Source organism: Cercospora beticola, chromosome 9, assembly GCF_033473495.1.
Source record: "Cercospora beticola chromosome 9, complete sequence".
NCBI lineage: Eukaryota > Fungi > Ascomycota > Dothideomycetes > Mycosphaerellales > Mycosphaerellaceae > Cercospora > Cercospora beticola.
Window position 1 is genome coordinate 72,589 of NC_088943.1, and position 15,755 is coordinate 88,343.

The window sequence follows — 15,755 nt, forward strand, 5'->3', positions numbered from 1 at the left end:
CTGACAAAATCCAATCCAGATCTAGACTCTCATTCTCACATCTCTCACTACACAAAGGCGAAATCGAATCGAGCACGAACAGGAACATCATGAAGCTGCTCAACCTCCTCACCCTCGCTACACTCACAACTGCTGCCGCGTTGCGTGGACAAGTTGAGTCCTGTTCCTCAGAAACCGAAGGCGCCAACACCACTGCCCTCCTCGAATGCATGGACGATATACGGACAAGGCTCGAAGCAAAACCCCTGTGTAAGCCTCCCCGTCCCTTGCATTCATCTCTCCTTCACCCACTGATCTCTCCTTCCTCAGCGAATAGCTTCCACGGCTACCGCTGCGCAGACAGAGTGTGGAGATATGCAGGCCCAAACCAGTGGCAACCAATCAAGCACAGCTTGCATATGTTCAAGAAGTGTGGACCTACAATGAGACAGGCGGCCAAGAGTTCGAGGGATTGGTACCAGTGTGTTGTGACGAGTTTTATGGGTCGTAGGTTTATTGAATGGATGCCTGAGGGGCAAAAGCTTGTCCCTGAGATGGAAGATTGTCCTCTGTGGGGGTCGGATGAGTGAGTCATCAATGCTCACCATCAAAGACAAGACCGACACTCCTTGGATGTATCTCGGAATACGTACATTAATAGACGTTGGGAGCTGTTGCTGGTAAAGATTCCAAATATTTTCTGCTATCATTACCGCAAAGCTCACATCAAACGAGCGCCGCGAGCTTCTCACCCCACGATGACGACTTTCCATCTCAAAACTCCGATGGACATTCCCCCCCGCCCTCGACCAGCTCTCCACGTTCCATCACGAGAACCCTGTCAAAAAACTCGAGCGCTACAGGATCGAGTCGATGCAAAATCGCCACCACAGTGTAGGATTGAAACTCCCGCCTGATAATTTTCCAGAGTCGATCGTACATTTCCGCGTCGAGAGCAGAACCGACTTCGTCGACAAGTAAGATCCCGCCGCTTGCTCGTGCTCCCTGACCCACCATCGCTGCTGCTGCTGCTGTGTCTAGCTTCTCCGTCGTCGCGTGAAAGCGGGCGGCGGCCTTTGCCCGCCGCTCATCAGCTTGCTTCTTCCGCAACAAAGCTCTGGCAAGCCCCAACGACTGCAACTCACCGTGCGATAGCATGTCGGCTGACACTTTGGAGTCGAGACCACCGCGATTGCGAACGGGATCTGCTAAACCCACGACGTCGAGTGCTTCGAGGCAACATTCCTGACTGCACTGGTTGTACGGATCGATATTTTGGCGAAAACTGGAGTCGGGAAGGGGTACAGATCGCTGTGGGATTGCAATGATGCGTTCTCGCACCAGTGAACGGGGAATGAGGGAAAGAGGGACGTTGTCAACGAGGATGGTGCTTTCTCGGTGAGAAGTCGAAGGAAGCGGATCCAACAGGCGCAGCAGAAGTCGGAACAGCGTGGATTTGCCACTGCCGCTGCGTCCGACGATGGCGACTTTGCATGCGGCGGGAACAGAAAAGGTCACGTCGTGGAGTGCGAGATGTGAATGGCGTCTGTGCTCGGAGGGCCGACGCTTCTTCATTGTTGAATCAGCATCATCATAGCTGGCACTGACGGAACGGACTGCGATTTCGCCTCGCGATGGCCAACATGATTCGATTTCGTCACCATGGCCTTCCTCCTTGATCTGTGCCCCGGATGCAAAGGCCCGCAACCTTCCGACTGTCCCCATCGCGATGTCCATCCTACTGCTGAACTCGACAACAGCAGACAGAGCCTCGCCCAGACTCAACAACGAGAGCAACGAAGCACCGGTGATGGCGGCATCTGATCGCAAAATGACCGCCAGTGCGACCGGTATCGTCGCCATTCCCGCCACGACCATGCCCAGAACGTAATCGAGCCATCTCTGCACCATGGCGAGTACGTAGGCTGCTCTCTGGGAAGTTTCGATCATCCCACTGTTGAGCTTCACAAAGTGCCTTTGCCAGCAAAACGCTCGGATGGTGCTGATGCTTCGGACTGTTGCCAAGAAGTGTGTATACAGAGGCTCCTTGGCCTCGAGATCCAGAACACGAAGTCGTCGAGCGGTATGAAGATAGACTCGCTGCACAATCCAGAGCACGAGGAGGATAACAGGAAGACTGATCAAAATATACGGAGACGCGATAGCCAGGACGGCGGTCACGCCAATTGCAACAACAGTATTCAAGACGGCATTCATCGCAGCTTGCGGCAATTCCGAGTCGATGATATTTAGGTCTTGCGAAAACAAAGTGGTGATCTCTCCCTGGTTCATTCCCGAGAACAGGCGAAGGGGAGCCTACACGAGAGCTTGGAGCGTATCGCGATGTATCTCTCGACTGGAAATTTTCATCATCAGCATGAGACACGTCATCATGCTGGCGAAGAGGAAAATCAAAGTGGTCGCTTTCAGAAGACTAAAGATACCAAGATAAAGAGACTTCGACTGCGAGAAGCGGTCCTGCGCCAGAATGAGAGCCATGCTGTTGAGAAGTTGCTGCAGAATGCATAGACGAGTGCCGAGCATATGAACAGGACGAGAGGCACCTTGCCGCTCGCTCTGAGGTAGTACGCATAGAAGAGCAAGTTGTTGTCCGCCGCTGATGTCTGCTTCGATGCGGCCTCCGACAGAGTGGACGATGCGTAGCGAGAATCATCGTCCTCTTTCTCATTCAACACGTCGGAGGGTTTCTCGATAGTAGACCTTCGACATTCAGCGTGGATGCGATGAGCTTCATCCACGAAAGCAAGAGAACCCGGAGAACTGTCGCATGGAACTTGTGTGCTGCTGGCCTGCTGCGATGAGAGTGCATCCCGAGGGACACTTTCGGCTATATTCGCATCATTGAGCGTGCCGCGCGCATCACACGGCGGATCAGGTGTGCGTGTGAGATGAATGACATGATCAGCAGCATGCAAATATTGTCTGGAGCTGGTAGCGAAGACGGCTGTTGCACCACGACGCTTGAGGAGACCTTCAGGCCCAAGAACGTTATCAAAAACGTGCTGCGCTGTTTTCGAGTCTAGGCCACCAAGAATTTCGTCCAGGATGTAGATGCAAGTTGACTGATATAGTGCACGAGCCAGAGCAACTCTCTTCCGTTGTCCTCCACTCAAGTTGGCGCCGTTGCTGCCGATATCAGTCTGGTCACCATGCTCCATCTGGCGGAAGTCTTCTCTAAGCATAACAGCACAGGTGATATCATGGTAGAGGTGTTGGTCGAACGCTGTGAATTCCACGATGTTGTCCATGATCGTCCCGCCGAGCAACGCAGGGTCTTGTTCGCAGAAGCCCATCGCCTGACTGGGCTCCCCTCTGATAACAATCCTGCCACCTGCATATGCACATTCACCAAGCAGGGTCCTGCAATGTCGATTTCCCCGAGCCAGTCGGCCCGTAAATTATGGTCAGGCGTCCCCGTGGAAGGCTCGCATGGAGATTGTGCAATACTGGAGCTGCATCTCCCCATCCGATGTCAAGCCGGCGATAGTGATGGCAGCACAGGATGCCAAAGAGTCGGAAGGATATCGTTCAAAGTGTCGGAGGTCAGTCTTCTGCTCTGCTCTGAGGTACCCCTGCATGCGCCCAAGACAAGCACACGCCGCGAGGAATGGAGGCGCGCGCTGGAACAATTGCGCGAGTGGCGTCGCGATCAGCATCATGAGAGCGACTGATTGGAACATGGTTGATACAGTCAAGTCACTGCCAGTGAAGGCAAATGTCAGAGCTGGACTCAGATGAGTAGGAACGAAAGCCAACGTCACGATGAGCAGCTGGAGCAGGCGATATCGTTGTCCGATATCGATCTCATGCTCCCGCAGGAGCTGAACGCACGCCTCAGCGGCATCTGCCAACTGCGTGGTCTGCAGGGACTCTATGTCGATGACGAGGTTCGCCGTGAGCATTGTCCGCCGTTGCCTCGCGTGAATCCAGGCGCGCTGATGTCTGGGAATCACTCGCCCAAGGAGTCCAATGCAAGCGGTAACGAAGCACACCAGGACCAAGGGAGCGGCTGCTGCGAGACCCAGACGTCGGTATAGCATCCAGAGCGCAAATGCTGCTTCGAGTGGACAGCACCACAGGTCATGCAGGCCTGCAAAGCCTACTCGCACCCGCTCCACTTCCGTGCCCATCAGTGTCAAGCCCTCTGCCTCTGACACCATCTCGACAGTCCGGGTGAGGGTGTGCGTGTACAATGCCTCGATCAGGATTGATCGTCCCAAGGACAGTACACGTTCGTGGGAATACCAGTACCATGTCGTTGCTGTCTCCGATCCGGCATATACCAGGAATGTGGCCCCGACAAGGGCCCAGCCGACTTTTCTCGTGTCGGCATCTGCTGGGCCTCGCAGGTGCTGGAGGATGGCGTTCAGGAGAAAGACTTGGGCAAAGGAGAAGACGGCGAGCAGGGCGCGGGGAAGAACAGTGGCCAACAGTGGCAGCAACAGTGGGGCGCCAAGCGACCTCAGCGAATGAATGGACGTGCGAGCCCGCACGAGATTGATCCGCGGCGGCGAGGCCGAGGCGTCGAGGTCGGAGAGGAGTAAGGGCTTCACGTAGCCGGTGCGAAGCAGCGGAAGGAGCCAGGCGAAGGAGGCGAGACTGAACAGCCCCGCTCCCTCCTCTGGGCTCCGGGGTAGGGTCAGGGTTGCAACACGGTGCGGCAGACATTCCAAGAGCAGAGCGATGAGGTCCACGAGCACGATGGCGCTGGACAGGGCAGCGTAGAGGGTGAAAGTCGAACTGCTGGCGACGAGCCACGACGTGCGCACCTGGACCGCGCGCCAGCTGGCATCGAGGACCAAATAGGTCTGCATGACGACGGGCGGGCGCAGAGAGCAGCGCGCTTCGAGATGAGCAATCGGAATCAGCAGCAGTGCTACGAGCGACGCAAGACTACCCGAAGCAATGTACGCGTGCGACTCGGGCGTGTCCAGGGTGGCGCAGACGGCGAGGGCGCCTACATGGCACGCCGCGAGGAGCAGGTAGGCGCACTGGTACGTGTCAGCCAAGAATGCGGAGGGGGCGGAGGGACAAAGGAAAAGGGGGAAGGGGGGGGTGGTGCAGACCCGCTTGCACGCATGCGGCCAGCCCAGCGTCACGATGCGTGGTCGATGCCAGAGTTGTCGCGCTCTGCAGCATAGGAGCACAACGGCCAGCAGCGATAATGGGACGGGCACGATCACGTGCTCGAAAGTCACGATGAAGTCGCAGTCGTGGCGGCAGCCGCGCACGAACGGTCCCCAAGCGGCGTCATTGCGGCAGATGGGACGCATGGCGGCACGAGTAGGCTGAGTGGAAGGCTCGCGGGCACGGCTTTCCACCAAGTACTGCTGCGCCTGGCTGCGAGGCATGCTCCATGGAACATTATGGACGGTGCACGGAGAAATGGGCCGGAAAATTGCACGCGCCAGGTGGAAGCGTGAGTACCTCTGAATGCAACTAATGCAACCGCAGGTCGCTCAGTCAACCAGCCAAGCTGTCCATGGATCGAGAGCCAATCTGGTTGGGCGCTTGCACTCAGAGGGAGTCGCAGTCAGAGGTGTCCACGGTTATTTGATCCGTTGTCGTCCGTCCTGCGAGTGCAACGGCGCACCGGTCGGAAGCACCCGCACCCGCTCACCGATGTTCGCACTCGCACTCGCACTCGCATGGCTGCTGTGGCTCTGCATTGCCACCGCCACCACACACCGATACCTCATCATCGAGCTGGACCGCGCGACGGCGCTGGTGAGTCTCGCATGCCACCCTCCCCCCTCCTCCCCGCTGAGCGCATTGCCTAGAGCACCGAGCACGTCGTGCACGACCTCGCTGCTCTCGCTGCACAAGAAGCAGCACATGGCTCGAGCATCGTCGTCCGCAAGCGTCGCGACTTGCACTCGGATCTCTTCCACGGCTTCTCGCTGGATGTCACGTCTCGCAACGGACTGGAAGACATTGCTGCCGTCCACCGCGCCATCCGCCGCCATCACGCCGTGCACAATGCCTGGATCGGCGCCGCAACAGCAGCCCGTCCTGCGGCACAGCCACTTGAGCAATCGAGGCCACATACACGCCCCGCCCGATGGGAGACCGCGTCCCATCCCCCGCACGCGCAGATCGGCGTAGACCGACTGAACGCTGCTGGCGTCCGAGGCAAGGGCATCCGCATCGCCATCCTGGATTCGGGCTTTGACTACAAACAGAAGACCTTCCAGTATGCCATTGGGCCTGGCAACAAAATTACATATGGCCGCACATGGATCAACGGCTCCAGCATCCACACCGGCACCGACGACGACCATGACCCATATGCCGAATGCTCACATCATGGCACCCATGTGCTGGGCATCGTGGCAGCCAACCCCACCGACTTTGGCGTCGTGGGCGTGGCGCCAGACGCGACCATCGAGTTGCACCGAGTCTTCGATTGCGACGACAACACGGACGAGGACACGTTGCTCAGTGCCCTCACTGCTGCATGGCAGCGAGGCGTGGACGTGATCAACTGCTCGTGGGGCTTGAGCGACCCCTACGAAAGTGCGACGTCCATTCTCGCCGCCAGGATCATGAAGAATGGCACGTATATGCAGTTTACTGCCGGCAATGCGGGCCCTCGAACCTTCACCATCCACGCTCCTGGTGCGACCCACGGCATTCCGGCTGTCGGATCGGTCGACTGTGCCAGCAGTGCCGCATATTTTTGGAATGGATCGCTGTCCTCGGATGACGTGCAGCGCCGCATTCGCTGGGTCCCGGGACGCACGAATTACACCGTAACCGCCTTCCCGCCGCATCTCGACGTGTGGGCACCCCTTGAGAGCACACCAGAGAACATGCCGTGGCAGCCCGATGCTTTTCCTGCGCACCTGGCAATGCCAGACATGGATAAGACTCTGTTCATGGTTCGACTGGATTTCTTCGCGATCCATCATGAGCGGATCGTTGCCCGCATCAAGCCGCGATATGTGCTGCTATACCATCCCGCAGGCGGCGATCTTGCCTTCCCCGGCATGTACTTTCCATCGTGGCCGTTGTCGGAACTTCCAGACACGAGCGCTTTGGCTACTATAGAGCACGCGACCGCAGTGAAGATGCTGCACGACATCATGCAAGGCAGGCGGGTAACCATTTCCCTCGCGCGCGAGGATGCCCATGCTGACCAGGTGGCATATGCCGTCAACACCCGCACCGGTGGAAGGATGACGGAGAATAGCGGCTGGGGACCAACTGTATCCGGGGAAGGTGGAGTGACCTTTGCTGCCCCGGGGGGCAGGATTCTCTCCACACTGCCGCGACTGTACGGAGGCTTCGGACAGCTCACTGGCACGTCGATGGCCGCGCCACTGGTGGCTGGAGTCGCTGCATTGCTGAAACAACTTCACCCCTCTTGGACCCCGGATGACATACGCAATGTGCTGGCTACGACTGCTCGACCAATGCCCTACACGGACAATAGTACTCATGACTACGGCTTCCTGGCGCCCGTCATTCAACAAGGAGGCGGATTGATTGATGCTTGGAGTGCTGCTCACACCACGACCGTGGCCAACGTCTCGGCCCTCGACTTTCTGGATCTTCGACGTCAACCGAAATCGCTTGCTTTCTCCTTGACGAACATGGGCGACGAGACTGTCACATTCAATGTAGGCCACATCGGTGCGGCATCTGGATATGCGAAGGCGGCTTCTCCGGACATCCGTTCTGCTGATGACAAACATCTCGAGCAATCGCGGTCGTTGATGGCAATATACGCCGACGTCCAAGTACATCCCGAGGCCCTGCGCCTAGTGCCTGGAGAGACGGCCGTAGTGCGTGTGGCTGTCATGGCGCCTGCCAGGCTCAATCCGTCGCGCCTGCCATTCTACGGCGGCTACATCGCGCTCAACTCCACTGACAGCGCACAGAACCTGACAGTCCCATACAGTGGCATCGCTGCTCGACTCCCGGATGATTTTCCTCTCGTCACGCCGAAGACCGTCCGATCGGCGGTGTATTTACCAAGCAAGAATGCACTTGTGAACTGTCCTTACAACACTACCTTCAAGCTGGCCCTCGTTGATAACACAGCGAGATTCCTCGCTAATGCTTGGCCGGTCGTGACATTTGGAACGCCCCCACTCGTACCACGAGAAGCCCGTGTTTCGATTATTGACACTGCCAGTCAGCAGGCGATTGTCACGCATACCCTTACTCATTCGGATTGGAAAGCGAGGCGATAGCACTGGGACGGGAGCAGCATTTCCAGTACTGCTGTCCCGGGAAGCCGTTACGTGTGGAGGTTGCAATACCTGGGCCTGCTGGCCCGCGAAGAGGAAGAGTGGACGACGATCGACACGGAATCCTTCTCGATCGAAGACAGGAGACAGCTGGAGCAAAATGGTGCGACTCTCCCTGAGCTTGAGAATATTCCGTGCGATATTGAAGCTTCGCAAGGCTTCCGAAGCTGGTAGGTTCAGCATAGGTCGATAGCCAGGCAGTATCGCGTGAATCAGCACACCTGGACTGTCGCCCAACTCTGATCGAGCCACAACGACATGCACAGTTGTCAGTCTGACGAGATTTCTTCCCAAGTTGCTGCCAGATGGCCGTGGGCAAGTCAAAATAGAGTTTACTTATAGTGTCGCGCTAATTAGCGCGGAGGTCACGGGTATCGTTCGGAGTCACTCGGTGGTCATCAAAAGTATATTCAACAGCAAGTGCTCATCTCTCTGCCCGATTCTACAGTGTGCGTGCCTATACAATGGTGGGCTCTTGGCACGCCAGTGCCCAATTCAGATACTGCCGCAGACCAGCCGTCTCTCAGGGCTACCAACCCTAAGCCCCACAAATCCTCCTCTCGCAACATATAGTGCGGGCTCCGGGTCGCCGGCGCAAGGATACTAAGCCTGATCCACAGGGCAAATCTTTTACCACCACAATTCGTATGCATGACTGTGTCAATCATGGTTTATCTTCAAGTCCGAGTGAGCACCTACGCTGTATTAGAAGCCAACTCCAAGTTTTGAAAAGGCTCTATAGGAAAAGCTAACAGCGAAGCGGAATCTCCACAGACACACTGCTAATCATTCGCGGTTGTCGCATCGTACCCATGCATACGAATAGCAGTCATAGGCACTAATGTTCGAAGTGATCGCTACTAAATAGCCCTAACTACACTTCAAAGTCCGCATATAAGGGCTGGGGTCTGAGCTTGCACGCAATCCGGTCGCCCGCGACTGTATTCGGGTCTTACTCGTACAATATGTCATCTGCATTCGCGGAACCAAGGAATATAAATTCAAGCTTCTTTCGGGGCTATCCTGCCTAGAAGCTGCCTCGAATACGCTGTCAAACAGGTTGCGAATACCTCGCATTCGAGATATGTCCTGCTATCCATTCCACATGTGCAGTTGGCACATTGTACTATTCGTGATCCCGGGGCTTCGCAAGATAGGCTAAGTGCCGGATCGTCGCCCAGGTTTGGTGAGGGCCTATCTCGGCACTTCTTCGAGACAAAACTGGTACCACCGTCTACGCCTCCGAACACTATGTAGGCAAATTTGCTTACACAAAACTAATCTTGTTGCACGTCGTCGTCGCCGTGTAGAGGGCGTCGAAAAAGCACAACTTCCGCCCTCAGCCGTGGGCATCGCTTGCTTTAAGTTGTAACACCCGGCGCGTCACTTTTGCAAAAGCTGAATCCAAAGTTTGACGGCTCAGCAATCGCATTCGTGGTATTACAGTGTCTGCAGACCGAAGGCAACCCCGGACTCCGTTCTTCAAGTCCGCTAACCTCAAAATGCGACCAACGGAATTCAAATAAGCGCGCTAGGTCGCATGGGCTATAGCATCGCGAGCTCACATTTACTAGCATCATCTGAATGGCACTTTCTGGCTCACATATTGCCTTTGAACTGCAGTTGCGGAGAGTGCGGCGGCTGCATAATGGCGAATGCAGGAAAGGAAATGGAGGGTGCCGCCTCCGAATTCAACGTCGATTCCACTCATCCACGAGCCATGAGCACTACGAAAGATTACAAGCGAAGACCAGGAGCATGCCAGTACTGCCGAGCCAAGAAGTTTAGATGTAAGTCCGGTATCGGCCAATCGAGACGTCCAGCATGCTCTAATGTTGATTCAGGCGATGGCAGACTCCCGCGATGCCAACGCTGCGAGGTGAGTCCCAGAGGCAACTCCTGTATCCCACCTACGATTGGCACTGACACTGCATGATCACAGTCGACGCAGCAGGAATGCATCTATCGGCCTTGCAAAAAGCGAGGACGGCGGAGCAAGCTTGCTCCACCATCAACGATCGACGACCCAGCGACATTTGATACCCTCGACGAATGGTGGTGGCCGTTGGTACCACCATCTGCCTCACCGACCCCATCGACACTGCTTTCCACTGTCTCTGCTGGTTCGATGTCACAAGATGTGGAGCGACTCTTCACATCGGACGGAAATGACCCATTGGATAATGGCATTTTCTTGAGCTCAGAATGCCACGATCTCGATCCCTCGGTAGCCCAGCCCAACCAGTTCGACGTATCTGATGATGCTGATGCTAGAGACTGGCAGTGTCTTCTGGCAACATTGCCATATCAGGTGCAAGTGTTGGAAAGCAACATCTCCGTTGCACGGGGTATGGAGAGCACGGGTCACTCTCGGCATGTTTCAGGTATGGAAGCTTTCGACTCATGAACGAAACACTCTAAACATTGCGTCAGTGCCTTCGGAAGTCCCGTCTGGAGAACACGGCGGGAGCGACGGCGGGATAACGAATCGACAAGCCACAGCCAATGCCGGGCCGTTCAATTTTGCGTACCTTGACATCATGCAGTCTGTGATCCACTCGTGGCGACAAGAGGGACATATCGACCATAGATTGAGTGCAGCGATTGGACAAACCTTGGCGGCATGTCCATCACTAGTGAGCAGAACCGGAACAGGGCCGCAGAATGCGCCTCTGCTGGACCTGAAGCGCGCAAAACTTGCGCTGGAAGGTATGGAGAGCACCGGGAAAATCGACCCTAATGCAGAGCACTGAACAGCTGATGCTGATATTTATCAAAAAATAACAGACTTCTGTCATGACCCTTTCCGGTAAGCCGCAGGCTCCCTGTCCCAAACCGTCGGGCCACCACTGTTGACCATGCCAGGGGTGCCCGCTGCATTAGCCGCGCTTCGCTTATGAAGATGGCTGAAGAGGTCTTTTCGAACCACGACCGCATTGCGGAGAAGGTAATCGTGATTCACGCTGTGGTTGCTACCAGCATGGCACTCACCCATACAAGTGACGACAGCGAAGAGCGGAATAGAACGGCTCTGGCTCACTATCGCCAGGCGTTTGCACACGCAGGTCTATTGCAGTGCTACAAGGCGTCTGCCTTGGCATTCAAAGTAAGCGTACCGGAACATCATACTTTCCGCGGCTGTCATGCTGAGTTGTGCAGGCCGTGGTATTGTTGGTAGTCTTCCCCACCAAGACTCACACTACCAAGCCATCGCTGATCTTTTCCACCATCTAGATTGTTGCTGCCTGTCACTGGTCACCGTGGGATGACGATCAGCTATTAGACATGGCCTGCTCGCGCGCTCAAGCCCTGAGAGCTCACCTTCACGGAGGCGCGGATGATGGCTTGCACAAAGATGAAGATGTGGAGGAACTAAGGCGCGCGTTCTGGTTGTTGTACTCCATCGAGAAGCCCGCTCGGATGCAAGCGGGATTCGTATCGGCAAGCGTGCACTTCCAGCACCCTCTGACCATGTCAAGACTAACGCTGGGAAAGGCATTGAATGACAACTTTTTCACACCCGAGCTGCCATGTTCCCAAGACCATCCGACTCATGACAGGGGCCACGAATTCTTGATGCACATCCGACTTGCTCAAGCATGCTCACAAGTGCTGGATCAGCTCTACAGCCGCACAGTCCAAGAGGCCACTGTCGAACAAGTCGAGGCTGCAATTGCTACTACGGCCGACTGGATCACCGACGCGGGTCAGATAAGATCCGACGTCAAAGACGTGCTGGATTGCAACACACGATGGACTCTATACACGATATTTCTCTACATTCATCGTCGCTCCTTGATACTGCCGGCAGCTTCGCCAGCGCGGCAGAGGGTCGAGAAAGCCGTGAGCACGCTCACGTTCGAGATCCTGGAGTCCTTGGTCTACGCAGACCCGCTCGCTGTGCATCGAGAACCGTGAGTGGAGACCGAGGAAACGCAGGTCTTCATGCCGCTAAATTTCACATGCAGAACGTTCCTCCGGGCAGCATTGACTGCATTCTGTGTTTCGGCGTGGTCATTGGAAAGCATCGTGATCCACACCGCGCAATTCCGGCAGTTGGGGTTTGCGCTCGGCTTCTTTGCACGGCTGGCCCGAGACGATGACTTTGCACTGGATCAGACTGCCACCATTTTTCGACTTGTGCAGGAAAGAGCAATGTCACAGGTCTGCAGCTCAAAGCAATGAGCATATTTTTCCCAACCCTTTCTAATAACTAAACCGCCGACATAGACAAAGATTTTCGCATTCTCACCAGCTCTGCGGTCTCCTTGATACATCAGTGAGAGAGGTGTAAGTTGTGTTTCAATGCTCGAAGGCCATGGACTTCAAACCCTTCGCCAACGATTCCTTCGGAGGCAGCCACACACCAGCGACACAGGAAACGGAATCTCCGGTGCTACTTTTCCCCAGCACAGTCTTGCTTGAGGTCTTGTTGCTAATGTAAGTGATGTCCGACTTGGCTAGCATATGAAGGCAATGCAGAGAGTGCTGCACGTTTCGGGATTTGCTGTCGAGAAGCATGTGCTTTTTCCCCATGGCGCGCACATGTTTGTGCCAGACATAAGCGCAATGACTGAAATGGTATGCGCCCTGAGATGTTGCGGCTCCTCGTTAGCATGGGATCGATGTATGCGCAAGGGGCTTTGGGAAGAGATTTAGTACCTCGGTGTAGTAGGGGGAGACTCTGCCCTGGAGTAGCTCTTCGTGCGGAATGACTTGGGTCGCTTCTGCATCCCTATAGAACGTCCAATTCCCTTGCGCAAAGAGCTGGTCTGACAAATCTTTGTGTTTGCATTCCGCACGAATCCAATCGGTTGCCATGACGTCGAACACACAGCCTGAACACTTTGTCGTCAATCATTGCAAGCGGACCACAACGGAATTCCGTCGTTGGTTTACCTTTCGACTCAGCTTCCTGCCAGGAAGATCCGCAGTCGCCCAGATCGAGCGTCCGTAACTCATGCATGAAATGAGTATCCACAATGCGCGCGGGAAAGGAGGCAATGGCGACACTGAGCGAAATCGTCGCGATAATCAAGCCCAGAAATGATACTGTGCATGTCTGCGGAAGAATCTTTCGCCAGCGCGGTCGCGATGCCCTGGAGCCCGCTGACTGCCGCCATCCGACTTGCGGAACGCTGGCTTCATCTATGCTAGACGTATACTTGAGGTCGTCGTCGTCGTCGTTGAAAGAGCACAGGGAGTGGGTCGAAGATTCTGCAAATGCCATATCGGCGGTGACAACCAATTGTGGAGCAGCAGACACCTGGAGGCTTCCGTATTAAGAGAAGACAATATGATAGGGGATAAGCTCGATCGGCTTGTCCAGATAGGCCGAATTCGTGAATGGCCACGGTCGGAAATTGTGCGCACTCTGGAACAATACGTGGCCAGGATTATTATCGAGCCAGTGCCATAATCGGAAAATTCTTTTGGACCGGAAACGAAACCAAGAGCTTCAAGATGCACATGACACGGGTGAACCTGCCCCGGCTCACTCGTAGAATCCGATAACTATGGAGAATGGTGCACCTCCGACTACGGTCCCACAGCTTTTATCCCTCTAAAATCGTTCCTTACATACGTGACCCATCCGCACCCATTCTTCACTATGGCTCCGACCGGCCCTGGTTACACACGCGTTGAGGAGAACCTGGCCAAACATGGCACCGGATCAAAGTCAGAAGAGTTCGATGATGTTGGCTACTCATATCGAAGGCCTGACCCTGCTTGGACCAAAGTGGTCACGGGCAATGCACTGGCCATTTTACTTTCGCTGTGTGCTCTGATCTTAGCACTGGTCGCGTCCTTTGGCATCTATGAACGCCACGCAAAGTTCGAGGTTCCAAGTGAGCGTATCAATCTCGGGACGTGCGGCCGGAATTGGCAGGAAGCAGAAGCGAACGGGTGTGTGTACGATGTCATGATGACAGCCTGGTTGAAGCCGCAATGCTACGACAAAGAGCTTTCCGATTCGTTCTTCTACCGCGACTCCGCCAACTGGACGTTCTACCGCGATCCTGAGGGAAAAGATGTCATGCCGCATGAAGAACTCTTCCAAGGTCGCTATGAAGAGTATTGGGTTCAAGTGCGTGATCAGCCTCACAGGAAGTCACAATGTAGAAAGTGGATGCTAATCATCGACAGGGGACGTATCATTTCAGCCATTGCTCCTACATTTGGGCAAAGCAGCTTCGACAGATGGGTAAAAAGCCGATGACACTAGACTCGAAGTTTCGGAACTGGTACCATACCCTCCACTGCGCCAATATGCTGGCGGAGGCAAACGTCACGTACATAGGTGGCCGGGCTTCTTCCCATGCAAAACTTGGCACGAATTCAATTGACTGCATTGTCGGAGACTGGATGACGTTCGAGTCGATACCAGCTGAGCTACAAAGGGGAGCCGGCCCATCCAAGGAGGAATAGGCCTCGGAATATCACGCACTCGGCATGCGATATAAAGAGCTGGTGCGATGACTAGCTTTTTCGGCCGGAGACACTCACGACTTGGAGGCATGGCATATAGCTGAGATGGTAACGATTCTTTGCGTAAAAGTTCTACTTTCGACACATCGATCTGAGAAACTCTGAAAGCAATAGCCACAACCAGTACGTATACGCTTCTCAGCCCTTGAGCAATCTTCCCCCGTCGACAATGATGGTGGTACCACTTGCATAAGAGCTCTTCATGCAATACAAATACGCTTCTGCCACATCCTCCGGGGTCCCAACCGTGTTCGTCAGCGTAGTTCTCCGGAAAGCTTCGAGCCTCTCCTCCAGTAGTGTCGGGTCCATTTTGTTGCTCGCTGTGCTGTGGACAGCCCCTGGAAACACAGTGTTTACGCGGATGGGCTGCAGATCTACGGCAAAGCCGAGTGTGAAACCCGAGATACTCGACATGATGCCCGCCATGACACTCCAGCCCGGAGAGGGCTTCATTGCTTGCGTGCCGCCGGTGAGCGTCACCGAGCTGTGAGCCGACTTGGACATGTAGGCAGGAACCAATTTGGCCAGGAGGACGGGAGCCAAGACTCGTACAGTCTGCATCAGCTCGAAGTCATGCGGGGTCACATGCTCGAGTGGTGAGATTGTGATGTTATTACCGGCTGTGAAGACGACGTGGTCCAACTTGTGCCTCCCATGCACAGTTGCTGTGTCTAGCAATGATAGGAGGGCCGACTCTTGTAAAGATGGATTGCTGAGGTCGCATATGCTGCCAGATACTGTTGGTTCCCCAGCGTGGGGTGTCTGTTGGAGCGGGCTTTCGATCTTGCTTAAATGTTGTAGGGCGGTATGGAGCTTGCTCGCAGTGCTGCCGCTGACGGTGACACTCGCTCCATGCTCCAGAGCGGCTTCTGCGACACAAAGCCCTATACCGGACGTGCCTCCGATGATTAGAATGCGATGACCGCGCAATTTACTGATATACTGTGGTGTATGCCCCATGACGCCAAGTTCGTCTTCTCATGATACGAAGGGCGACGCTTCAGCACGCGG

At 55.2% G+C, this 15,755-nt stretch overlaps 7 protein-coding genes across 7 annotated transcripts; 3 read left to right on the top strand and 4 right to left on the bottom strand.

Moving 5' to 3' along the window:
- Positions 1–753: 753 nt before the first annotated feature.
- On the bottom strand, positions 754–2,271 carry RHO25_012301 (uncharacterized protein; the record flags this gene model as incomplete). Its single annotated transcript, XM_023604953.2, has 1 exon — positions 754–2,271. The coding sequence occupies one exon, from the start codon at positions 2,269–2,271 to the stop codon at positions 754–756; it is 1,518 nt and encodes a 505-aa protein (XP_023448421.2).
- Positions 2,272–2,405: 134 nt separating this feature from the next.
- RHO25_012302 (uncharacterized protein) lies at positions 2,406–3,248 on the bottom strand (the record flags this gene model as incomplete). The annotated part of the gene is made up of 1 exon (XM_065603514.1): positions 2,406–3,248. The coding sequence occupies one exon, from the start codon at positions 3,246–3,248 to the stop codon at positions 2,406–2,408; it is 843 nt and encodes a 280-aa protein (XP_065459586.1).
- Positions 3,249–3,404: 156 nt separating this feature from the next.
- On the bottom strand, positions 3,405–5,273 carry RHO25_012303 (uncharacterized protein; the record flags this gene model as incomplete). The annotated part of the gene is made up of 2 exons (XM_065603515.1): positions 3,405–4,991; positions 5,067–5,273. The coding sequence occupies 2 exons, from the start codon at positions 5,271–5,273 to the stop codon at positions 3,405–3,407; spliced, it is 1,794 nt and encodes a 597-aa protein (XP_065459587.1).
- A 349-nt stretch (positions 5,274–5,622) lies between these two features.
- On the top strand, positions 5,623–8,198 carry RHO25_012304 (uncharacterized protein; the record flags this gene model as incomplete). Its single annotated transcript, XM_023604954.1, has 2 exons — positions 5,623–5,727; positions 5,781–8,198. The coding sequence occupies 2 exons, from the start codon at positions 5,623–5,625 to the stop codon at positions 8,196–8,198; spliced, it is 2,523 nt and encodes an 840-aa protein (XP_023448420.1).
- Positions 8,199–9,903: 1,705 nt separating this feature from the next.
- On the top strand, positions 9,904–12,440 carry RHO25_012305 (uncharacterized protein; the record flags this gene model as incomplete). The annotated part of the gene is made up of 8 exons (XM_023604955.2): positions 9,904–10,045; positions 10,100–10,134; positions 10,198–10,639; positions 10,689–10,964; positions 11,013–11,064; positions 11,121–11,361; positions 11,490–12,169; positions 12,224–12,440. The coding sequence occupies 8 exons, from the start codon at positions 9,904–9,906 to the stop codon at positions 12,438–12,440; spliced, it is 2,085 nt and encodes a 694-aa protein (XP_023448419.2).
- Positions 12,441–13,866: 1,426 nt separating this feature from the next.
- On the top strand, positions 13,867–14,684 carry RHO25_012306 (uncharacterized protein; the record flags this gene model as incomplete). Its single annotated transcript, XM_023604956.1, has 2 exons — positions 13,867–14,343; positions 14,403–14,684. 2 exons carry the CDS (start codon positions 13,867–13,869, stop codon positions 14,682–14,684), a joined length of 759 nt encoding a protein of 252 aa, XP_023448418.1.
- Positions 14,685–14,882: 198 nt separating this feature from the next.
- On the bottom strand, positions 14,883–15,704 carry RHO25_012307 (uncharacterized protein; the record flags this gene model as incomplete). The annotated part of the gene is made up of 1 exon (XM_023604957.1): positions 14,883–15,704. One exon carries the CDS (start codon positions 15,702–15,704, stop codon positions 14,883–14,885), a length of 822 nt encoding a protein of 273 aa, XP_023448417.1.
- Positions 15,705–15,755: the final 51 nt, after the last annotated feature.